This window comes from Elgaria multicarinata, chromosome 19 (genome assembly GCF_023053635.1).
Source record: "Elgaria multicarinata webbii isolate HBS135686 ecotype San Diego chromosome 19, rElgMul1.1.pri, whole genome shotgun sequence".
Taxonomy (NCBI): Eukaryota; Metazoa; Chordata; class Lepidosauria; order Squamata; family Anguidae; genus Elgaria; species Elgaria multicarinata.
Window position 1 is genome coordinate 7510880 of NC_086189.1, and position 25787 is coordinate 7536666.

Below are 25787 nucleotides of genomic sequence, written 5' to 3' on the forward strand. Positions count from 1 at the left end.
TTGTCGTACTGCTCTAACAGTCAGGAAGTTTTTCCTGATGTCCAGCCGGAATCTGGCTTCCTGTCACTTGAGCCCCTTATTCCGTGTCCTGCACTCTGAGAGGATCGAGAAGAGATCCTGGCCCTCCTCTGTGTGACAACCTTTTAAGTCCTTGAAGAGCGCTCTCATGTCTCCCCTCAATCTTCTCTTCTCCAGGCTAAACATGCCCCCAGTTCCTTCAGTCTCTCTTCATAGGGCTTTGTTTCCAGACCCCTGATCATCCTGGTTGCCCTCCTCTGAACACGCTCCAGCTTGTTCATAGGGGAGATGCTCCAGCCCCCTTGATCATTTCAGTCACCCTTGTCTGCCCCTTTTCCAGCTCCACAATATCTTCTTTTAATAAGCAAGTAAAATAGTAGCAGAGAGTTTCTTTCTCTCTCTCCAACCTCCCCTCTTTCCTTTTTTTTTTTTTTTTTTACAATTAGGCCATTGGGAAAGGAGATTTATCTTAAGCCCTCCTTTTGATGATCTTGCAAAATTCAGTTGGCTTCTGAAACCTTACCCCTGAAATGAACGCTGAGCCATCTTTCGTCACTCCGTTGAGTCACCTCTTATGGGGTGTTTTCCAGTTATGCAAAAGGTTGTCTAGACAGATGGTTGGCCTCTAAACTTAGTATACTAAAACCTTTGAGATTTATTTATTTATTTATTAAATTTATATACCTCCCCCATAGCCGAAGCTGTTTGGGTGGTTTACAAAAGTTAAAAACAGTGAACATTAAAAAGTATACAAAATTTAAAACCATCAAAAATATAAAAACAACAGTATAAAACAACAGTATCCATTTAAACAACAACAGTTCTGGGGTCCGTTAAAAACAAACAAACTTAGCATATCTTGTTAAATGCTGTTAAATGCCTGGGAGAAGAGAAAAGTCTTGACCTGGCGCTGAAAAGATAACAATGTTGGTGCCAGGTGAGCCTCATCGGGGAGATAATTCCATAATTGGGGGGCCACCACCAAGAAGGCCCTCTCCCTTGTTGCCATCCTCCAAGCTTCCCTCGGAGTCGGCACTCGGAGGAGGACCTTAGATGTTGAGTGCAGTGTACGGGTAGGTTCATGTCGAGAAAGGCGTTCCATCAGGTATTGTGGTCCCAAGCCATGTAGGGCTTTATAGGTTAAAACCAGCACCTTGAATTGGGCTGGGAAACGTATAGGCAGCCAATGCAAGCGGGCCAGAATCGGTGTTATGTGTTCGAACCTTCTGGTTCCGGTTATCAATCCGGCTGCTACTTTTTGCACAAGCTGCAGCTTCCGAACTGTCTTCAAAGGCTGCCCCACGCAGAGGGCATTGCAGTAATCTAATTTGGAGGTTACCAGAGCATGGGCAACTGAAGCCAGGTTATCCCTGTCCCATCTCACCCAAGGAATGGCAGGTCAGGTCTAGCGTGGACGTGTGCCTTCTTTTACAGAGGAAGGCGGACAGAGGATCATCCCAGCTTAAAGATGAAGGACTCTTAAGAGGGAGAGTTATTCTAGAACCCTTAGAACTTTCCCCCAATCAACCATTAGCGCTCTGAACTGCAGACTGTAGACAGCTGGGCACACCTGTTCACCTGGTCACAGAGTTCCACACTATGTTACAATGTACTGTATTTCTGTTCAAAGCATAATCACTGTCTCTCAATTTGCATCTATGTATAAACATTAGCGCAGGCAAATTTTAAGCAAGTCTATCTCAGGGCTGCATTTCCTTTGTTTGGCGATGCAGAAATGGGCGCCCTAATATAACTTCTTCTGCAGAACACTGATCTGGCTTACACGTAACCCTAACCCATTGCTTATTTAAACCAGGGTTTATTTCCCTATCCAGAGTTTGTCTAGCAGCCGATTGAACAAACTGTGGTTTGTTTCCTCAGTCTCTGTGTTGTTTGATTACCTCTTTTTTTGGGGGGGGGGGCAATGCATTTCCTCTTTTTTGGCCTTTCAGGAGTGGACCATTGACCCTTCTGAGACCTTCTTGCATGTTTTGTCTCTGCTTCTGTCGCATAGTGATGACTTGCCATTCTAAGGGGAAGGAGTGGGTAGGAAAGAATGCATATAGACCTCCCTGCACCCCTTCTGGGTATTCATAGAACCATAAAGTTGGAAGGGGTCATAGAATCATAGAATCATAGAATAGCAGAGTTGGAAGGGGCCTACTAGGCCATCGAGTCCAACCCCCTGCTCAATGCAGGAATCCACCCTAAAGCATCCCTGACAGATGGTTGTCCAGCTGCCTCTTGAAGGCCTCTAGTGTGGGCGAGACCACCACCTCCCTAGGCCATTGGTTCCATTGTCGTACTGCTCTAACAGTCAGGAAGTTTTTCCTGATGTCCAGCCGGAATCTGGCTTCCTTTAACTTGAGCCCGTTATTCTGTGTCCTACACGCTGGGAGGATCAAGAAGACATCCTGGATGTCCTCTGCGTGACAACCGTTTAAGTATTTGAAGAGTGCTCTCATGTCTCCCCTCAGAGGTCTTCTCATCCTTGGAGGCCATCTAGTCCACCTCCCATTGTTTGATGCAAGAAATCCAAGTTAGAGCATCTCTAACGGATGGTGGTCCAGCATCCACTGGAAGACCTCCTGCAAGGGAGAGCCCACTCACCCCTCTAGGTCATTGGTCGACCTGCTCTTACAACTGAGATGTTTTTCCTAATGTCCAGCTGAAATCTGCCCTCCTGTATTTTAAGCCTTTGAGCCCCATTTAGTCGTGGTGAAAAGTGGATAGGTTCACCAAGCAAGCAGGAGCAGAACGTCACAACTGCATGTGCAAAGGCCTCCTTGCTGCAGCTGTTTGCGCTGGACGCCTATGGGAGGAGCTTTATTTTGCTGCTGCATTGGGGGCGGGGCTATTCAGTGCAGCCCTGTTCCTGATTGACTGCTGAGTCTACCCTCTTTTCATAACGACTGAATGGGGCTCTGTCTGATCCCTCCTGAAGAGTCCCATCACATTCGTCCTCAATTTTCTCTTCTCCCACTAAACATACTCCACCCCTTCAACATTTCTTGACGGGACTGATTTTCCGATTCAAAACCCAGAATCCAGTTGAATTTGCTGTGCCTCCTTTGACATTTACCCTAATTGCAATCATTGCCCGTACGGCTCTCCGTATGGGCAGACGTCTCATAAGAGAAAAATAGCATAATGATGAAATTCCCGCAATAACCATTAGCGCCTGTCAGCTGAGGGTCTAATAATTCGAAGCAGTGTTAGCTTTATCCCTGCTTGTGGCTTTCCCCCCTTTTTTTCCTTCAATTTTTTTTGGCTCCTGGCCCTGTTTTAGTCTCATGCAGTATTGGCTGTCTACAAAAGAGGCGATCGGAAAACCTGTTGCCATTTGGAACCCGCGGTGCGCCTCCGGTTCTAATTGACCGTTTCATTTCTGCAAAACTCCAGTCATGTTGAAACTTCCCTGAAATGTACTGTGTTGGTTGGAAGGGGATTTGGGAAGCGGCCCGTACGGAGTCGTCATCACCCACACCCATTGTGCTAAGACGTATATCTGTATCGGTTCTGGCTTGGGACGTGGTGGGAAAATTGGCGGGGAGTTGCGTCACAGCCTGCTCAAAAGTTGGAGAATGAAAGCAGCAGCAAAAAATAACTCTTGTGCTTAAGCAGGCTGGCTGTTCAAAACAGGAGTGTGTGATTTGCAAGAGCATCCACGTTCTATCTCCTCTGGGGTTGCTATGGCTCAGTGGAATAATAATAATAATAATAATAATAATAATAATAATAATAATAATAATAATAATTTATTTCTTACCTGCCTCTCCGATTGGATCGAGGTAGGGAACAACAAGAAGCAACAACCAGGATGATCAGGGGTCTGGAAACAAAGCCCTATGAAGAGAGACTGAAAGAACTGGGCATGTTTAGCCTGGAGAAGAGAAGATGGAGGGGAGACATGAGAGCACTCTTCAAATACTTCAAAGGTTGTCACACAGAGGAGGGCCAGGATCTCTTCTCGATCCTCCCAGAGTGCAGGACACGGAATAACGGGCTCAAGTTAAAGGATTGTTAGAGCAGTGCGACAATGGAATCAGTTACCTAGGGAGGTTGTGGGCTCTCCCACACTAGAGGCCTTCAAGAGGCAGCTGGACAACCATCTGTCAGGGATGCTTTAGGGTGGATTCCTGCATTGAGCAGGGGGTTGGACTCGATGGCCTTGTAGGCCCCTTCCAACTCTACGATTCTATGACAAAATACATAAAATATCAATCAGAAACATGGTATACACGGTTTAAAAATATCCTAAAAGTATCCTAAAAACACACTAAAATATCCTAAAATTCTACTGGATAGGCTAATAATAATAATTTATTTCTTACCTGCATGCCAAAGGTTTCAAGTTTGATCCCCGGTATATTCCTGGTGGACAGCTGCTTGGCCACTGTGTGAACAGAGTGTTGGACTAGATAGACCCTTGGTCTGATCCAGCAGGGCTCTTTTTAGGTTCTTATGTCTTTAAGTCAAGGAGATTTCTGGTTACAGGATTCTAAGGGACCTCTTTTGCTTGTTAGAGTGTTGGCCTAGATCAGCCTGTTTCAACCTGGTGCCCTCCAGATGTTTTAGGCCACAGCATTCCTGGCCATTGGCTATGCTGTCTAGGGAGCTGAAGTCAAAAACATCTGGAGGGCCCCCGTCTAGGCTGGGCTAGAGGGGCCAATGGGCTGACTCGCCATGTGGCAAGCTTAAATATGTCCATCTGATCACTCAGTATTGCTGTAGGGCAGCAGAGGGGGGACTTGATTGATGCCCTTGATGTGAAAAGGGCCTTGTGGAAGATTGGCAAAGCCTGCTTTGGAATTCTCTGCACAAGGGGCCTTCGCCCATAAGAAGAGCTGTGCTTAGGGGTGTCAGAGAAACCCACAATGGAGTCAAATGCGTTCAGATTTCTATGAATCCAATCTGTGCATTCTGCAAGTAGCATGAAATTCAGGTTAAAAAAACCTGATTCGGTCAGTGACCTGACCTCTTGGGCCTGCGATATTCCTAGAATCATAGAATTGGAAGGGGCCTATAAGGCCATCATTCTGACACCATCATAATACCGTGCTGGTTTTGATGACGATGCCGGCACTGGAGAGGGAAAAAAAGGGTTTTTTAAAAAGAAGAATATGTGTTACATATGTGCTTTGATTTGTAGGACAACAACAACAAAAATGTTTATGGAGTGGTCTGCTAAGACACACAGCAATTTTCAAGCGCCCTGCAGGGGGGAAAAGAATCGGGAATTGCTACTGTATAGGAGTAGCGACGCCGTTCCCCAATTGCAGATCCTTCTGTAGCTAAATCGCAACGTACACACGGACAAGAGGGAGATATCAACCGCCTTGGAGGAATCCCAAGGTGTGCAGTTGTACCAAAAATCCCTTGGGGAAAAGTCCCCCAAACTGACCGTGATCAGTGGGCATGGAATACTAACATTTCAGGGGTGGAGAGGTAACGGAAAAATAGGGGGAGGGGAGAATGGAATGTGTCATGGAAGAGGGCATGGATGGCTGGAACTCTGAGCAGGAGCACTGCACGCTGCAAAATTTTGTTGCAGGTCCCACTTGTCGCTCTCGTTTTCCTTTCCTTTTGCAGGTGACTTGTTGTCTCAAATGTCTATTCCAGTTGTTTTGAAACCGAAGCGCTTGACTAACGTTCCTCTTTCTCCTTCTCTTTTTAGGGGATACCCTTTTCTCTGGACCATTTTCTATTTTACCTGTTTCCTAGGATTTGCACAGGGAAGTCCTGAAGGTAAATCTCACCAGTTAGGTGTTCTTGTTTTTCCTCGTTTGGTAGGGGTGGGGGCGTAAGTGAGAGGAAGGGAAAGCCCAATCTGGTCTTTGTATCGCTTATTTATAAAATAAATGGTCGATCGCCTTTCTGCAAAGTACAAAACTGGGGTCTCCCCGGAGGAGTTTGGGCCCCGGCAGGGGCCTGGTGATGCCTATCCCTAGTGCCAGTCCTGGGGGATCTACTTTCAAAGACTGTGGTGCCACCATGGAGAAGGCCTTGTTCTGGGCCCTATAAGATGAGGCATCAGAAACAAGGCCCCCCTGCCAGATCTGAGATTAAAAGAAGTTTGCTCTTACAGGGGTGATATTTTGACACATATGGCAGGTTTTAAAGCTCCTGACACGTTAAAGCATGCCTGATGGAAAATAGGCAGCCTAGGTAGACTTTGTACCCTAATCAGGGGTCCCCAAGACACTGCCTGTGGGTCCCACCTGTGAAAGACTCCCCAATGTGGTAGCTACGGACACCCACTTTTTTTTAATCCTTTTTTTTAAAACATATGTGGATGGATTTGCATACATCTATAACAATGAATGTGTATGAAATACCTATGTATGAAAATACAATTCTCTAGCAATTTTACACGGCCTGGGTTCCTCCCCTTTACACATTGCAGGGTTTTTTGCTCTGCCTACTTTATGTTTAAACTTGCCACAGCAATGTATTTTAAAAGCAGCAACAGTTCTTTAATGTTTACTAGGACCTCCAATCTCACCATGATCTAGAATAGTTTTCGCTGAAAACTAGGTGACGTCTACGGCCCGGATATCCGGTCATGGCATGGGGCAGCAAGGAAGAGACACAGCGGTGGGCTAGAATTTGTGTGCGTGTTGGGGGTGCATTTATATGGAAATACATTTGAGCTGGTCCTGTCTTGTTATAGGAAGGTAGACTTGAAAACCGAGGACAGCAATAGTCCTGGTTGTTATGAGGGTTGGACTTGATGGTGGGTTTTTTTCTGTGGGGGGGGGGTTCCTCCAAACTATGATCCTGTGATAATTTAGGTCAGGGGTGGGGAGTGTGTGGTTATCACTGCCTTCCACCAGAGTGTCACTGAAATTTGTGGTGGTGGTGCCCCCCTTTCCCCCAGCATAATTTTCCCACTACAGGGTGGTAAATACAGGTCAAATTTACCTTGTTCTCAAGCTAAATTCAACCTATTTTCGTCTCCAAATTCTGGTGTTTTTGCCACGGCCGATTTCAATGGTGCAGTGGCGGTGATAGCAGCTGGTGTATGGCTCATGGGTGGCTGTGTCCAGGGGGTATTCAGGATACCCACCACGGAGCCTGATCCTGACAGATTTAAGCCCTGACGAAGCGATGGACAGTTTCGTCCTGCAGCTGGCATCCTCAACCATTCTTTCATTCCAACATAGAATCATAGAATAGTAGAGTTGGAAGGGGCCTCTAAGGCCATTGAGTCCAACCCCCTGCTCAATGCAGGAATCCACCCTAAAGCATCCCTGACAGATGCTTGTCCAGCTGCCTCTTGAAGGCCTCTAGTGTGGGAGAGCCCATTTATTTATTTATTTATTTATTTATTTATTACATTTCTATAGCGCCCAAGAGCTGGAGCTCTCTGGGCGGTTCACAAAAATTAAAAACATTCAAAGTATAAAACAACAGTATAAAACCATACTATAAAATACAATATAAAGTTCAACCAGATAAAAACAGCAGCAATGCAAAATTACAAATTTAAAACACCAAGTTAAAATTTATTTATGGACTGTTAAAATGCTGGGAGAATAAAAACGTCTTCACCTGACGTCTAAAAGCAAATAATGTAGGTGCCAAGCGAACCTCCTTAGGGAGCTCATTCCACAGCCGGGGTGCCACAGCAGAGGAGGCCCTGCTCCTGGTAGCCACCTGCTTCACTTCCTTTGGCAGGGGCTCGCAGAGAAGGACCCCTGAGGATGACCTTAGGGTCCGGGCAGGTACATACGGGAGGAGGCGTTCCTTCAGATAGCCTGGTCCCAAGCCGTTTAGGGCTTTAAATGTTAATACCAGCACCTTGAATCGGGCCCGGACCTGGACTGGCAGCCAATGAAGCTGGAAAATGACTGGCATTATGTGGCCCATGACCTCCCTAAATTATTGGTTCCATTGTCGCACTGCTCTAACAGTCAGGAAGTTTTCCCTGATGTCCAGCCAGAATCTGGCTTCCTGTCACTTGAGCCTGTTATTCTGTGTCCTGCACATGTCGTCCATCGCTCCTAAGGTGTGAATTAGATGGTGTCTTGAAAGAGGAGGCATAGGTAGGCCTCCTGTTCCCATCAAGGCCATCCATTCGAACTAGTTCTCGCTGTGCCTGTCAATGTATTGGCTTCATCATTCCGCGAAGCCGTTCCAGATGGCGTGGGCCGACGTCTGAGAACATGGTCTGCTGCCCCTGGGTTTTTCCTCTATACATGCTGGGAGAGGCCCGCTGGCCCGCTTGCCTTTACAGCGATGGCATACGGAGTTTTCCACTCGGCTGCCAGCCCAGCAATATTATAATGGGTTTCGTCTGTTGCTGGCATTTCCCTCAGGGGCTTTGTGCCGGGGAATACTTGGCTCCGCTTCCTCTCAGAAGGTCATTCGCGGGCCTAGATTTTAAAGAACCATAAAACAAAACTACGCTGGCATTTCGGAAAACTTTGATGGGCTTGTATATTTTCCTGGCCAAGACTATGAAAAGATGTCAAAAGGTCACGAGGTTTAGGCTCAGGTCCTTAGCCCCACCCACAGAGCCAGCAGGTGTAAGAAAGGGCTGTACAGATTTTGTAAAACCCATTCCTTTTGTGTTTCACGGATTGCCAGGTGCCTTTTGTTCCATTGAGAAAATCTAGGGTGCCCATATGAAAAGGAGGACAGGGCTCCTGTTTCTTTAACAGTTGTATTGAAAAGGGAATTTCAGCAGGTGTTGTTTGTATATATGGAGAACCTGGTGAAATTCCCTCTTCATCACAACAGTTAAAGCTGCCCTCTTTTAAATCTGGTCACTCTAGTATAGCTCCTGCAGCTTTAACTGTTGTGATGAAGAGGGAATTTCACCATATACAAATTCCCTTTTCTGTGCAACTGTTAAAGATACAGGAGCCCGGTCCTCCTTTTCATAGGGTCACCCTAGAAAATCCATTTTTCAGGGATTCCCCCCGTTCCCAAATTTGAGCAAATTCGCGCTTGCAAAAACATGTAATTCCCCCCCCCCAGATATGCAAATCCCCCCAAAGTGTCCAGGTATCAAACCTTTAAAAAAATCCTCACAACAACCCTGCAGGTAGGTTAGGATAGAGGCCACTGACCTTCATGGCTAAGTGGAGATTTGAACCAGGGTTTTCAGCAGGGCCGGCCCTCCCATTAGGCAGAGTGAAGCAGTTGCCTCAGGTGGCAGACGCTGGGAGGAGGCAGCAAGGTCCTGGAGGAAAGACTTGTGTGCCATGCAGCCTGATGTGTACTTCTGAAATTAGTCTCCTGCATTCAAGTTCGATGGGGGATGCTGTCCCATCACCAATGTTGAAGGAAGATTCATCTGCCACTCCAGTCAACTTTTGTACATGGAATGGAAGGGGGCACCATCTTGTCCTTTGCTTCAGATGCCGACATGTCTTGGGTTTTCAGGGAATATTCTAACCAGTAGGGCTGGTGGCTCTGATGTCTGTGGGGTGGTGAATCTCAGCAATACTACAAACGAGAAGGATCTTGGAATTGTTGTAGATCGCATCCTGAATAGGAGCCAACAGTGCGATATGGCTGCAAGAAAGGCAAATGCTATTTTGGGCTGCATTAATAGAAGTATAGCTTCCAAATCACGTGAGGTACTGGTTCCTCTCTATTCAGCCCTGGTTAGGCCTCATCTAGAGTATTACGTCCAGTTCTGGGCTCCACAATTCAAGAAGGACGCAGACAAGCTGGAGCGTGTTCAGAGGAGGTCAACCAGGATGATCAGGGTCTGGAAACAAAGCTCTATGAGGAGAGACTGAAAGAACTGGGCATGTTTAGCCTGGAGAAGAGAAGATTGAGGGGAGACATGATAGCACTCTTCAAATACTTAAAAGGTTGTCACACAGAGGAGGGCCAGGATCGCTTCTCGATCCTCCCAGAGTGCAGGACACGGAATAACGGGCTCAAGTTAAAGGAAGCCAGATTCCAGCTGGACATCAGGAAAAACTTCCTGACTGTTAGAGCAGTGCGACAATGGAACCAGTGACCTACGGAGGTTGTGGGCTCTCCCACACTAGAGGCCTTCAAGAGGCAGTTGGACAACCATCTGTCAGGGATGCTTTAGGGTGGATTCCTACCTTGAGCAGGGAGTTGGACTTGATGGCCTTGTAGGTCCCTTCCAACTCTGCTATTCTATGATTCTATGATTCTATGAATCTGCTCTGGGTTTCAATAAGAACCAGTCAGAACTCTTTTTTTAAAAAAAAATTAATCTTAAAAAAATTAAAATTGTAAGTTTCAACAAAACAATAAAAGAAACAAAACTTTTATTTTTTAATTAATTTTTTAATTGTAAGTTTCAACAAAACAATAAAAGAAACAAAACAACAAATAAATTAAAATAATGCAAGTGTAACAACATACTTTAAAGGCCTCGGTTTCAGATATTACAATGTTCTAAAAAACAAAACGATAGGAAAAAAGGAGTAAATTACGCGTAAACTTCAGTAAAGACAGACCAGATATCTAAATACGAGTCCATTCGTAAATGGCGCCTACATGCCACTCTTTCAAATGTTGCTAATGTTAAGTCTTCAATCCATTGCACTATAGGCAGTGAGTTTTTATCTTTCTAATGTAGTAATATTAGTCTTTTAGCAATCAAGAGGGCATGAAAAATCCATTGACGCTGACCATATGTTACATTCCAAGAAGCAGGTAAGAGAATAAGTACATCAGAAAATATTAAAGAGATTTCCAATATAAAGCTTATTCATCCCAAAAGGAGGTAACTCTGAGACATTTCCAGAACTCTTTAAAGAGTGATGCAAGGTGCTTTTGCATCTTTGGAGTTCTGATTGGTTCTGAATGAAACCCAAGGGGATTCACTGCCCCACTGACGTCATCACCACCCGCCTCCACTGATTCTAAGCACTACACCAAACTGTCATGAATGGCAGACAGGAAGACGGACTGAGTCATCCAGACTTGTCTATCACTTGGGTGACTCAACCCTTCATGACTCGCAGCTGAATGAGGGAAGACGGGTGAGGTGAGTCTGTGACCTCTGTTTCGCAAATACGAGTCCTGAGCGAGGTGCAGTCAATGACACAGAAGTCGGTAATTCAGAGGCGGAGGGTTCAGTTAATTGCAGCCACCTCTTAGGTCGGTCTCCCTGTGGCCAAAATCAGAGGAGGAAGCTACAATCCCAGAAGTCACTCGTGGGACCTTTGCCCCTGTTTCGCGAGGACCAAATGGAATCCTTTCATCATCACCAGTGCAAGCTACCTGGTTGGTATCCAATACCTTTTGAACATCTGCTGGTTGGCGGTCCACCTCTGCTCTCCTAAAATAGCAAAAATATCTTCAAATACTTAAAAGGTTGTCGCACAGAGGAGGGCCAGGATCTCTTCTCAATCATCCCAGAGGGCAGGACACGGAATAACGGGCTCAAGTTACAGGAAGCCAGATTCCAGCTGGACATCAGGAAAAACGTCCTGAGTGTTAGAGCCGTACGACAATGGAACCAGTGACCTAGTGAGGTTGTGGGCTCTCCCACGCTAGAGACATTCAAGAGGCAGCTGGACAGCCATCTGTCAGGTATGCTTTAGAGTGGATTCCTGCATTGAGCAGGGGGTTGGACTTGATGGCCTTTTAGGCCTCTTCCAACTCTACTGTTCTATGATTCTATGATCTCCCCTGGATTTATGTCAAGTTGACAGGATTTGAGTAACTCCCTCTGCCAGCAGCCGGCAACCATAGTTTCAAGACTCTTGCGCTGTCTACTCAAGCCTCTAAAAAACCCCTGCAGCTTGAGGACCCCTCTCTGACTAGGGACTGGCTCTATTTTAATTAATTAATCAATGTACAACATCTCCATACCGCTCTGTATCTAGGGCAGGATCTACACTACTGCTTTAAAACAGTTCATAACAGTTGTCACAACTGCTGTATATCACTCGTCATATAGAGTTTTCAAAATGTTTTCAAAGTGCTTTATCCTGCTTGGTGTATATCTGGCCTACGCAGATTCCAGTGCGGCGAACAATAAAAAATAAAATGCTAAAAGGAGAAGTGAGATAAACCCCATGTTATAAATTATTATTTTAAAAAACAGTACTGATAAGGAGATAAGAAGAACCACGCTGGATCAAACGATCGAGTCCAGCACGCTGTTCACATAGTGGCCACAACGACCTTGTCGACCAGAAACACAAATTTATTTACTTATTTCATTTATATACCGCCCCATAGACGAAGCTCTTTGGGCGGTTTACAAAAGTTAAAAACAGTAAACATTTAAAAAAAAGTATACAAAATTTAAAACCATCAAAAACATAAGAACAACAGTATAAAAACAACAGCATCCATTTAAAAACCACAGTTCTGGGGTCCGTTAAAAGACAAACTTAGCGTTGTTAAATGCTGTTAAACGCCTGGGAGAAGAGAAAAGTCTTGACCTGGTGCTGAAAAGATAACAATGTTGGCGCCAGGTGAGCCTCATCGGGGAGATCATTCCGCAATTGGGGGGCCACCACTGAAAAGGCCCTCTCCCTTGTTGCCATCCTCTGAGCTTCCCTCGGAGAAGGCACTCGGAGGAGGACCTTAGATGTTGAGCGCAGTGTACGGGTAGGTTCATATCGGGAGAGGCGTTCCATCAGGTATTGTGGTCCCAAGCCATGTAGTGAATGTAAAGCCAAGCCAAAGCAGTGGCTGGTCAGTGGAGGAAGGCTTCCTGGAATAAAGAGGTTTTCAGGAGGTGCTGGAAACAACAGTGTTGATGGCTGCCTGACCTCTAGAGGCAGGGAGTTCCATAGAAAGGGGGCCACCACACTGAAGGCTCTTCTCTAGGTCTGAGAGAAGGCCTTCGGTAGATAGCCATCCAGTGGGCCTTTTCTTGTACCAGTGGCTAGTGATGGCGGTCAGTGACAGTGACAGGCAGCAGCATTCCTTGGCGAGTGCAATGCTTGTGCTGCCATTTTAATTCCTTGCAGTGTCCTTATCATGGCATTGCGGCAGGGCATTATGGGAGGCCCCCGTCAAGTGTCAGTGCAGCAGTGGGCTCTCACTGGATGCTGTGACCCCTGGAGATCCCCAAAGACTTTTACACTGATGCTGAGCTGTCGGGACTATTTCTACTGCCTAGGAATGTTCAGAATATTTATTTCTTATTACATTTTAACCCAGGCCTTTCTTCAAGGAGTTTAGGGCAGCAGATACCCTCTCCCCCAATGTTTTATTTATTTATTTATTGTACTTATATACCGCCCCCATAGCCAGAGCTCTCTGGGCGGTTTACAGAAATTCTAAAATTGAGATAAAAACAAGTATACAAAATTTTAAATTTTAAAACACAGAACATACATTCATAAAGCATTAAAAACCGTTTAAAAAGTAAACATGTGGGTAATTAAGATGTGCCGCCATATGCCTGGGCAAAGAGGAAAGTCTTAACTTGGCATGGGAAAGATAGCAGTGTTGGTGCCAGGTGAGCCTCGTCAGGGAGATCATTCCATAGTCTGGGGGCCACCACCGAAAAGGCCCTGTCCCTCGTTGCCACACTCCGAGCGTCTCTCGGAGTAGGCACCCGGAGGAGGACCTTAGATGTTGAACGTAGTGACCGGGTACATTCACGTCGGGAGAGGCGTTCCGTCAGGTATTGTGGTCCCAAGCTGTGTAAGGCTTTATAGGTCAAAACCAGCACCTTGAATTGGGCTCGGAAACATACAGGCAGCCAGTGCAAGCGGACCAGAGCAGGTGTTATATGGTCGAAACTTCTGGTTCCCGAAATCAATCTGGCCGCTGCATTTTGCATGAGCAAAAGGCAGCCCTACGTAGAGCGCATTGCAGTAATCTAACTTGGAGGTTACCAGAGCATGGACAACTGAAGGCGGGTTATCCCTGTCCAGATAGGGGCGTAGCTGGGCCACCAACCGGAGTTTGTAGAAGGCACTCCATGCCACTGAGGTCACCTGAGCCTCAGTGTTATCCTCACAGCAACCCTGTGAAGTCAAGATTCCCCAGTGGGGGTCATTGTTTGAGGTAGGATTTGAACCCAGGTCTCATTAGTCCTAGTCTGATAGTAACCACTATGACACACTGCCTTTGTTGTTGTGTGTGTCTCTTTTCTTTTTCCACTGAATGCCTGCCTTACTGGACATCTCCAGTGCTCTGTATCTTCTTGGGATTTCATAAAAACATCCAAGTCGCCCTGAGGCGACATTTGAGCTCCACAACCCAGCTTGAGAAAAAAAAAAAAGGTGTGTGTGTGTGTGTAAAGCAAAAGTAAGAATGTTTCTTGAAGTGGAGCCCGCTTATCACTTTTTGTAGAACAATATTAAAAATAACAGGAGAGAGAGAAATAGAATCAGTGCCATTAGGCAAAGTTTTTTTTTTTTAATGTCATTCCCTCCACATCCAATTTATTACTTCCTCACATAAGAAGTGAACATCTGGCAGAATCAGTTAAGCAAACATTTTTCAGTCTGGGTTGTATGCTAACTGAAAAAAAGGAGCAACAAATATCCCACTCCCCTCCCAGTCTCTCTCTGGAATAGCCATTTTTATTTGCTGTAGTCTTCAGTGATATTTTTCCACTCACGGTGGACCTGTGGAATGCTTAAATGTTTCTGGTTTGGCACGAGGTCTGAAACAAATGCACAGCCCCCATATACAACATTATTTATTCTTGTTCTCGTTTAATATACTTACATCCCACTCTTCTATTCTTACATTGCCGGAAAATGCGATACAACAATTGCAATACTCAAAATATAAAACATGGCCTAAAACAATAAACACCACAGTGAAGAAAAGGATTTTTTTTTTTAACCAAAAGTACGGAGCAGTAATTGCACCTGGAGAGCCTGTTGAAATAAAAATGTGTGTAGTTTCTATCTAAAAGGCAGTGAAATGAGGGAGCTGAATCTCAAATGGGAGGGTATTGCAGAGCTGTGGTGCCACTGGGGAGAAGGCCCTGTGTGTTGTGTACATCTGCCTTGCATCCGGGAATGGAAGATACAACAATCGAGGCCTCTGCAACAAATCTCAACACTTGGGGTGGAGATGACTTTGCATTCATCAGATCCAAGAATGTTTAGAGCACGTGCCACAGAATCATAGAACAGTAGAGTTGGAAGAGGCCTATAAGGCCATCAAGTCCAACCCCCCACTCAGTGCAGGAATCCACCCTAAAGCATCCCTGACAGATGGTTGTCCAGCTGCCTCTTGAAGGCCTCTAGTGTGGGAGAGCCCACCACCTCCCTAGGTCACTGGTTCCATTGTCGTACTGTTCTAACAGTCGGGAAGTTTTTCCTGATATCCATCCAGAATCTAGCTTCCTTTAACTTGAACCTGTTATTCCGTGTCCTGCACTCTGGGAGGATCAAGAAGAGATCCTGGCCCTCCTCTGTGGGACAACCTTTTAAGTATTTGAAGATTGCTCTCACGTCTCCCCTCCATCTTCTCTTCTCCAGGCTAAACATACCCAGTTCTTTCAGTCTCTCTTCATAGGGCTTTGTTTCCAGACCCCTGATCACCCTGGTTGCCCTCCTCTGAACACGCTCCAGCTTGTCTGCGTCCTTCTTGAAGTGTGGCACCCAGAACTGGACGCAATACTCTCGATGCGGCCTAACCAGGGCCGAATAGAGGGGAACCAGTACCTCACATGATTTGGAAGCTACTTCTATTAATGCAGCCCAAAATAGCATTTGCCTTTCTTGCAGCCATATTGCACTGTTGGCTCATATTCAGTTTGTGATCTACAATTTCAAGATCCTTCTCACTTGTAGTATCAATGAGCCAAGTATCTCCCATAACTCTGCATTTGGTTTCTTTTTTCTTTTTCTAGCTAGAATAGGGTGTTGTACTTAAGGCCTGATGATCAAATCCAGCCCACCTGGGCCCCCACTTTGAATCTCTGGGGTTCCCCAAGTCACCGCAACCCCTTGCCCATATCACCAGATGGTTCTTGTTCTCACCTTCATCCACCTGTCGTTGATGGTTTCCCCACTTTTGCGTGATTTCTTCCCCATTCGAAAAGGTTGAAATATCTTGCTTGAAGCTTAGATATTGGCCTTCAAGAATGGGCAGTTTTTGATAAATACACTCTGTGTATTTCACGGATTGTCAGGTGTCCTTCATTCTGTCCTTCGTTCATTGCTGGAATTAGATTTTTTTGTATTTATTTATTTATTACATTTCTATACCACCAAATAGCCGGAGCTCTCTGGGCGGTATGCGAATTTCATTCCTGTATGCAAATGCACATTTGCGCAAATTCCCCCAAGTGTTTTAAAAATCTGCGAGTCAACGGAATCCATGTGAGTTGGAAAAGACGGCTTGTTGCAGAATCTGCAGGTGGATTCGTAGAAATCTGAACAAATTTTAATCAGTTGAGGATTGTGCTGGCACCCCTACTGGTAGTAAGAGCTGTAAGATAACAAGTCTTGGAGATAGATATATCTCTCAACCCTGCCCAGGAACGTGGCCCCTTTGAGATTCTCTGAAATTGAATTCAACCCTCAAGCTGAAAGAGGTTCAACGCTTCTCATCCAGGTCTTTGGATTCCAGGACTGACACATTTAATTTAAAATAGGTTGTAAATTCTCTCTCCTGCTCTTTTTGGGTTTTTATTTGGAGTTGGGGCACGTGGGAAAGATTGCTTAAATCAGACTAGTTAATACAGTTTCGTTTGTGATATGGTCCATGTTGTGGGAGATTGTGGAGTCTATGAACAACCCAAAAACGATAAACCCTTCTTAGAAAATAGAAATCCCCGCCCCCAGTGCGGCCCCATAATTGGCACAGGATCGGAGTTCTTTATTCCAGCTGATGGACTCCAGAAAGAATTCTGGTTCTCTAATGGGATGAACTAAGACCGTAAGAAGAGCCCAGCTGGATAAGGACAAAGGTGCATCTAGTCAAGCAGTCTGCTCACACAACGCCCATGGGAAACCCACAGGAGTGCAACAGCACCCTGCTAGAACAATCTGGTGTGCCACAGATGTGTTGGACTACAACTCCGATAATTCCCAGCCAGGATGGCCAACCAGGTGCCCTCTGGGAAGCCTTCTCGTACCTTGTATTCCCCTACATCCTGGAGGGAATATATAACCGTCGTGATTAGTAGCCACTGACAGCCTTTCCCCCCATGAATTTGTCTAATTCCCTGAGGCGGAGATCTGTCCGCTATGGATAGGCAGCTGTCTGAACTAGCGATCCCTGAATCTGACCAAGTGTGCCTCTTTTTATGCGCTCCTGAACAGAGCATCTAGTCCTCCCACACACCTTTTGGAGGAGATGTTGGCAGGTCTTTAAGGTCTTCAACGGAAGCAGGAATTCTCAAGGAGAGGTTCACTGTCCAGGAGCAAACGCAAATATTAATAAACCATGTTGGCGGTAGCCATCAATCACCTCCTCTTCAGAATCGGAGGCAATAGAAGGAGTGTTTCCACGCTCCTTCCACTTGACCCTGAAACGTAACTGCAATGTTGCCTGCTGTGGAGTCTGGAAGGAAAAGAAAGCGACCGCTCAGCCAATCTCTTCTTGAGCAGGAGGTGTAGGGGGTGGTCACTCACGCTGGCTTGGTTTCCTTTCGGTTGCTTTTAAAACTACAAGGGGGTTGCCAAAATTAGGGAACGGTGCTCCTCTCTCTCTCTGTCTGGTTTGTGGAGATGACAGGCATCAGCTTGATCGAAGTTGGCCGCTTTTTCAGTTCATACTTGCATATTTCCCTTTCCGGCTCCAGAAATGCAGATATGTAACAGCGAAGGGAGAAAAAGGCCGGGTGTCCCAGAATATTTTGGAAGAGCTTTTGAAAGAGCCTTTGATTTCTCCACTTCGCTTCATAAGGACATAAAAATGGTCCCATTGGGTCAGGGGAATTGTCCACCTAGTAAACTCGGTGAGCCACCAAAAGCGGAGGGCCAAGCTCAGTCGCTCGTCGTTTGTCCCTTACAATGTTCTTGTTCTACAAAATGAAGCTGTAGAAGTCTGGTGTGGTGGAGCCGGGGTCCTTACCTTTTGCCTTCATGCCATCTTCTTCTAAAAACATTGCTGTGACCTTGCCGAAATATATAGGCAGCTGTATCGTTTCTCTTGCGTGGCAAAAAGTTGACCTGGGAGACACTTTTATTTTGGTTTTGAGCAGAAAAGCATGACGAAGGAAAAAGAGTTAAGGACCCAGCCAGGAAGGAACCCTGTTCAGACAACACGCTAAGCCACGGTGGTTAAGCATTTTGAGCTCAACGTTACGGCTTAGTATGTCATGTGAACCATGACTTAGCGTGTCATGAGAATCATTCCTAACCGTGGTGGCTACCCAGAGGACCTTTTCTTCTGCTGCTCCCAGACTGTGGAATGGCCCACCGGAGGAGATTCGTCAACTTAACAGTCTTCCAGAATTTAAGAAAGCCATAAAGACTGATCTCTTCCGGCAGGCCTACCCAGCTGAATTTTGATGCCTTTTTTAATGGTGTGCTGTTTTTAACGATGCACTGGCTTTAAACGTTTGAATTAGCTGTATGTATTTTATAGTGTTTTTATTTGTGTTGTACCCTGCCTCGATCCAGAGGGAGAGGCGGGTAACAAATAAATAATAATAATAATAATAATAATAATAATAATAATAATAATAATAATAATATATTTGTTACTTGCCTCTCCCTCTGGATTGAGGCGGGGTACAGCACAAATAAAAACACCACAAAATACATAAAACTAATTCAAACATTTAAAACCAATGCATCATTAAAAGCAGCACACCATTAAAAAGGCATCTTAAAATTCAGCTGGGTATGCCTGCCAGAAGAGATCAGTCTTTATGGCTGATATATATTTATTTATATATAAATAAATTTATTATTATTATTATCATTATTATTGTTATTATTATTATTATTATTATTATTATTATTATTATTATTATATACTAACCATTGGCTGAAAATGGCTGAGCTGCCTAACCATGGCTTTGCGTGTCATCTCAACAGGCCCGTTGGCTGGGAGCTACGTCAGCCAAAATGCAAACCCTCCACATTGAGAGGTGCTAAGGCCCTGTACGTCTGGTTCTCATTGGTTGGGGACAACCAGGAGCAGGCGATGTCTATCTCTTTCAGGCTTTCCTCAGCAGTTGTTAAGGGGAAAAAAAATACTAGGCAAGGGTGCAATCCTGTGCAGGTTTAGACAGGAAAAGGTCCTGCAACTCCCAGCATGCTCCAGCCAGGATTGTACTCTAAATCAGTGGCCCCCAACCTTTTTGGCACCAGGGACCGGTTTTGTGGAAGACAATTTTTCCACGGACCACCGGGGGGGGGTTGAGGGGATGGTTTTGGGAAGCACCCCCCCCCCCACTCCAGCATCCTGGCTGGGCGTTCAGTCGAAGCGAAGCTAGGACGCTGGGGCGGGCGGCTTTGGAATGGCACGCCTGGAAGCCGCTCTCCCAGAGCGGCTTCTGGCTGGGCACACCGTTCCGAAGCCGCCCACCCCCACCCCAGCGTCCTGGCTTCGCTTCGGCTGGGCAGGCGAGATGGCACTCTGTGCCCAGGTACGCTGGGGTGGGTGTGGGTGGGTGAAAGCAGCTCCCCTGCGCGACCTGGTTCCTAACAGGCCACGGACCGGGACTGGTCCGTGGCCCGGGGCTTGGGGACCCCTGCTCTAAATGAACCTACATAGGATTGTACTCTAAATGAAACTTTGGTCTCATTCAGTGAGGCAGTTCAAATTGACTTTACTTTCTGGAGAGTGGGGGGACTTGACCTGTACACTGTGTCATTTGTTGCCCTCTGCATGAATTCATATTTAGTGATCTGTCATGACAGCATGCAGAGCTACCTTGTAACGGATGACTTCTGAGCCTTTTGTGGCACTCCAATAACACCTGGAGAGCCAGCCCCTATTGTAATGAATCAGACCATCGATCCGTCATATGAGCTATTTACACGTCGCCAAAAAAGTGTGTCGACCCCCCACCCCCCAAAAAAGGGACACAGATGCAAATTTAGAAATAATTTTAAGAGAAATGCAGTGCATGTCATGTATAGCCCTACTGCTCCTGTATTGAGAGCAGGTGATGCAAGTAATCAATCAGAAACAGATTCAGACTCAGAAAACGCCGAACCAGACACCAGGCAATAATAGCCAGTGGGGGAGGAGGTTCACACAGGAGAGGCTTCAGCCGGTAATCTGCCCCCTCCAGAGTCTATCTCTTCAAAGCCAAATTCTTCAGGGAGTCAACTTCCGGCACTAAGCATTCAGAAACCTTACTTGATGCTAAAAATCGCCGGAAACTAAAACGTTCAGTGAAGTTAGCGGCAAAGAGACAGGTGGACAGATTGCATGAGAAATCGCCCACGCATCAACCACCTTGAAGTTAATATTCAAAAGCCTTTTCTTTTCTTTGAACGGACAATTGTCTTGCTTAGTTTGCATAGTTTTTGCCTAAGGGGGAGTTTCGCAGAAGGTGCCTAGTCTGTGTTACAGAAGTGTTTATTGCTTGCAATAAAGCTTTATAAATTGCCTAGCACTTTGCCTCATTCACCTCCCGGAGAAAGCTGGAGCTGCTACAGTACACGACAGTGCGTTGCTTTCACCAAAGGCAACAGTGACAGGGAATAATAACAGTCTCCCACCAACCTGACGCCCTCCAGATCTGCTAGACCGCAACTCCCATAATTCCCAACCATTATAGGAATTATGGGAATTGTAGTCCAACGCATCGGGAAAGCGGCTCTACCACAGTGTATTCAGCATCTGGCCCCTGACCTTTTCAGCTATGATCGGGCAAGGCCTTCACATTGCCTAACTGATCCCGTTCTTCTCCCTCCATCTCTTTCCAGATGTGGACGTTCTTCAGAGATTGGGCCTGGTGGGGCCTCGGCGGCCGGGCTCGTCGTCCCGCTCCGTTCCTCAGGGAGCCATCCCCTTCAAGTCGGGGGTCATCCTCACCCAGCGCGCACGCATCGAAGTGCCCACCGGGACGGTCATCCCCGCCGCCTTCGGCACCGATGTGGCTTTGGTCTTGAGCCTGTGCTCTCACCGAGTCAACAGTGCATTTTTATTCACAGTCAAGAGCAAAAGGAAGAAGCTACAACTGGGGGTGCAGCTCATCCCTGGGAAGGTCATCGTCTACGTAGGCCACAAGCACTCCGTGTATTTTGATTACAATGTCCACGACGGACAGTGGCACAACCTGGCCCTTGACATCCGAGGTCAAGCCGTCACTCTGTTTACCTCTTGTGGGAAGCAAAGGGTACATGCAGATTTGCAACACAAAAAGGACGAGACATTGGATCCGGCAGGGTCTTTCCTCTTAGGGAAACTCAACCAGCACTCGGTACAGTTCGAAGGCGCCCTGTGCCAATTCGATATTTATCCTTCTGCCAAGGCAGCTCAGAATTACTGTAAGTACCTGAAAAAGCAATGCAGGCAAGCTGATACCTACAGGCCGAAACTTCTGCCTCTCGTCCCGCTACTGCCCAAAGACCCAGGAGCTTCTGAAATGATGGCGCCACTGGCGGACTTTTCCCTCCTGGGTTTGACCAACCTGACCACTGTGATCCCCCCATCATCGCTCTTCAAGGCCGCCACTTCTCAGAGGAACAGGAGACTGGGGTCTCAGTCTACAACCACCGCGCCATCAAAGACCCCAGCTCTCCCACCGACCCCGAAAGCTACACGAACCATCGCGGCATTCTCCCCTGTCCAGCCAGTTGCTGAAGTCCAACTGCCAGCCCAGGCTCTCCGTCGGACTGCCACAGTGGGCCATCAGATGTCCAAAGTAGCTCACCGGACCACCACTGCAGCCCTTGGTGTCTCTCGTTCCACTTCTAACGCCAGTTCAGAGAAATCCCGTTTGCTTGCCAACAGAAATGTCCTTTCTACCTTCTCAAACGCCACCACAAGCTCTGAGGCAGTCATCAATAAGAAAGGGGTGGGAAATGGAACCAAAAAGATGATCAGCCAAAGCCTAACCATCAAATCCTCCCAACTGGCTACCACCATAAAGCCAGTGCCGAGGAAGGGAGCAAATTCATCTGTCGGTCTCCATCCGGTGACCCCCAAACCCAAGCTGGAGGGTGTGACCAAGAGTCCTGTATCAAAGAAGTTAATGACTATAGTGCCGCTGAAGAAACCAGATCCTACCATGGCTGCTGTCCCGTTTACCAAACCGACTCTTGGAGCTGTTTATCCTGTTCTCAGAAGAAATGCGCTGAACGTTAATTTAACAACTCCGTCTGCCACCGATGGGTACCAGCTGTTTGATCCGATTGGGCCCACACTCTTTCCATTTGTTCTGGGGCTTCCCGGACCGAAAGGGGACCAAGGTCTTCCGGTAAGTCAAAAAAAAGTTCTTAATGCACTTTGTCTGGACATTGAGGCAATATTGAACAGGTGTTCATGTTGTATGTTCATCTCTGCTATTAAATTGTGACTTGTCGTTTCCATCTCTGAAATGGGCATTGTATCGTAGACGTCGGGCCAGTCTACGTAAACCAGCAATCACATGGTAAAATTGTTGCTGGAGTGTCCTACTTCAGGTTGCAAGTGTGTGTATGTGTGTGTATACTTCCTCATAAAGAAAAATATATATTATGTACATAGAAAATTATTATTATTATTATTATTATTATTATTATTATTATTATTATTATTATTATTTACACTTATATACTGCCCCCATAGCCAGGGCTCTCTAAAAAATTCTAAAAAATGGAGATAAAAACGAGTATACAAAATTTAAAATTCTAAAACACAGAACATACACACATAAAGCATTAAGCCATTAAAAACTAAACATGTGGGTGATTAAGATGTGCCGCCATATGCCTGGGCAAAGAGGAAAGTCTTAACCTGGCGCCGGAAAGATAGCAGCATTGGCGCCAGGCGAGCCTCGTCAGGGAGATTGTTCCACAGTCTGGGAGCCACCACCGAAAAGGCCCTCTCCCTTGTTGCCATCCTCCGAGCTTCCCTCGGAGTAGGCACTCGGAGGAGGACCTTAGATGTTGAGCACAGTGACCGGGTATATTCACGTCGGGAGAGGCGTTCCGTCAGGTATTGTGGTCCCAAGCGGTGTAAGGCTTTATAGGTCAAAACCATCACCTTGAATTGGGCTCGGAAACATACAGGCAGCCAGTGCAAGCGGACCAGAGCAGGTGTTATATGGTTGAACTGGTTCCCGAAATCAATCTGGCCGCTGCATTTTGCACGAGCTGCAGCTTCTGAACCGTCTTCAAAGGCAGCCCTACGTAGAGTGCATTGCAGTATTCTAACTTGGAGGTTACCAGAGCATGGACAACTGAAGCCAGGTTAGCCCTGTCTAGATAAAGGCGCAGCTGGGCCACCAACCGGAGTTTGTAGAAGGTTGAATGCCACTGAGGTCACCTGAGCCTCAAGTGACAATGATGGATCTAAAAGAACCCCCAAGCTACAAACCTGCTCCTTCAGGGTGAGTGCAATCCCATCCAGAACCGGTAGAACACCTAACTAACACAAAACTAACATATTAGGGACAAGGCTAAGAAAGCCAAGCCAGGCTCCACCTTCCCTGATATCTAGCTTTCTATGTGTAGGGATGTTCTCGCTTTCAAACTTAAAGCCCCTCCCCACCTGCTGTCTCTCAGATGGCACAGCCTTGGATCTGTTTAAGCACTCAGGTGTCATGTCTACTGCCCCTGTTTTGGGAGAAGATGTTTCAGGTAATCAATCAGAATCAGATTCAGAACTAGAAGACGCAGCGCCAGACACCAGCCAGCCTGTACCAGTGGGGGAGGAAGCTCTCACAGGCGATTCCCCAGGTGGGAGTCAGCCCTCTCCAGAGCTTATCTCCTCAAGGCCGCACCAGGCACTCTGAAGTTACAGGCATTTGAGAAGTGGCTTCCTATTCTACTTAAACAGACAATTGTCTTGCTTAGTTTGCATAGTTTTGCCTAGGGGGACGTTTCCAAGAGGTTAGAGTCTCTTCAGGTAGAAGAGATGTTTGTTGCTTAATCAAAGCTTTGTGGATTACTTAGCAAGCCTCGTCATTTGCCTCCCATCGAAAGTAGGAGTGTTCTGAGCAACATGACAACTGAGTTCCCAGAGCTGGGAAGGACGATCTCTGAGCCTGGGCCTCCTGTCTGATAAGCTCCTGGGAAGATTCCTCCTTGACTCCTGGAGAGTCTTGAAAAATTCCGTTCCTGGCTGTTTGAGCAACCCTTGTCAATACGTTGTCTGTAGTTGTGAACTGAACTCTGCAATGGCAGAGTGTCAAATGGCAGGCTCTGCACTCCATGGCTTCTTTAGTGTTTGTGTGCATGCATTTACATGTGCACGCGCCAAAGTCTAGGAATGACCACTTCTTTGGCTAGCTCAGTGTTCTCTGCATTGATTGGTCGAAGCTCCCCAGGGATTTAGAGATATTGTGGATCGAACCAGGACCTTTTGCACTGTGAGTTAGCGTATTGTTTGAACCCATGACATTTTCCCAGGGTGGCTTCCTAACCATTCAGTGTGACTTATTTTTATTGAACAAGCCATTTGGAGAAACCATGGTTTGTGGTTGGGTGGTTCAAGGTGGTTAGCGAGCCACACTGCATGGTTAATGAGCTACCCTGCAGAAAATATTCTGGGTTTAGACAGCATGCTAACCCACGGTTCAACTAACAACCCACGGTTCAACTAACAACCCACATTTCAACTACAACCCACACTCAACCAGTGAGTGTGGGTGGGCGTGTTGTGTGAACAGCCCTTTCGGAGGAGATGAATGGGCTGAGTGAGAGTTGTGTCCATTTGGCCTGCCTGTTAGTGGAAATTGACCTATACTGGTTATGAAGCACCTTTTCTATAAAAAGCACAATAGAAATGGTTAATAATCCTCTACTTTTGCCAGGAAAAGCTCAGCAAGACCACCTGTCTTCCCCCCATGTGTTAATTCATTTCTTTTCGCGCAGAAATGCCTTTTCCATGTGTTGTTCTCCTGGGCTTAGCAAAATGAATCATGCTTCTGTTTTAGCATCTCACAACTTATAAAACTCTCCTTGACAGAACGGCTGTCCTGGGGAATTTCATGGCATCCCAGCAGCATGAATGCCTTTGCCAAAGCCTTCTGGGTCATCTATGATAACACTAGGGGTGAGGAGCTGTCAAGGAGACGTTTCATAGAATCATAGAATAGTAGAGTTGGAAGGGGCCTCTAAGGCCATTGAGTCCAACCCCCTGCTCAATGCAGGAATCCACCCTAAAGCATCCCTGACAGATGGTTGTCCAGCTGCCTCTTGAATGCCTCTAGTGTGGGAGAGCCCACAACCTCCTTAGGTAACTGGTTTCATTGTCGTACTGCTCTAACAGTCAGGAAGTTTTTCCTGATGTCCAGCTGGAATCTGGCTTCCTGTAACTTGAGCCCATTATTCCGTGTCCTGCACTCTGGGAGGATTGAGAAGAGATTCTGGCCCTCTTCTGTGTGACAACCTTTGAAGTATTTGAAGAGTGCTCTCATGTCTCTCCTCAATCTTCTCTCCTCCAGGTTAAACGTGCCCAGTTCTTTCAGTCTCTCCTCATAGGGCTTTGTTTCCAGACCCCTGATCATCCTGGTTGCCCTCCTCTGAACACGCTCCAGCTTGTCTGCATCCTTCTTGAATTGTGGAGCCCAGAACTGGACACAATACTCAAGATGAGGCCTAACCAGTATCAATTGGGTGGGAGGGATCCATCCAGACTGAAATCCTGGAGGATTCCTGCCAGTCAGTATAGACAGTGGCTCAGTTCAGACAACACTCTTCTCAATGATGGTTTTAGAACTCCACAGTGGAGTTTTCCCCCCGCAGTTGAGAAACTTGTTGTCCATTGGGAAAACT

General features: G+C 46.4%; 1 protein-coding gene across 1 annotated transcript in view; it reads left to right on the plus strand.

Moving 5' to 3' along the window:
- The window catches only part of COL27A1 (collagen type XXVII alpha 1 chain), a 309507-nt gene that overhangs the window by 6506 nt on the left and 277214 nt on the right, over positions 1-25787 (plus strand). Inside the window, exons 2-3 of the mRNA XM_063144913.1 lie at positions 5696-5766; positions 20790-22285. Coding sequence (XP_063000983.1) covers positions 5696-5766; positions 20790-22285 — 1567 coding nt within the window. The remainder of the gene's footprint in view (positions 1-5695; positions 5767-20789; positions 22286-25787) is intronic.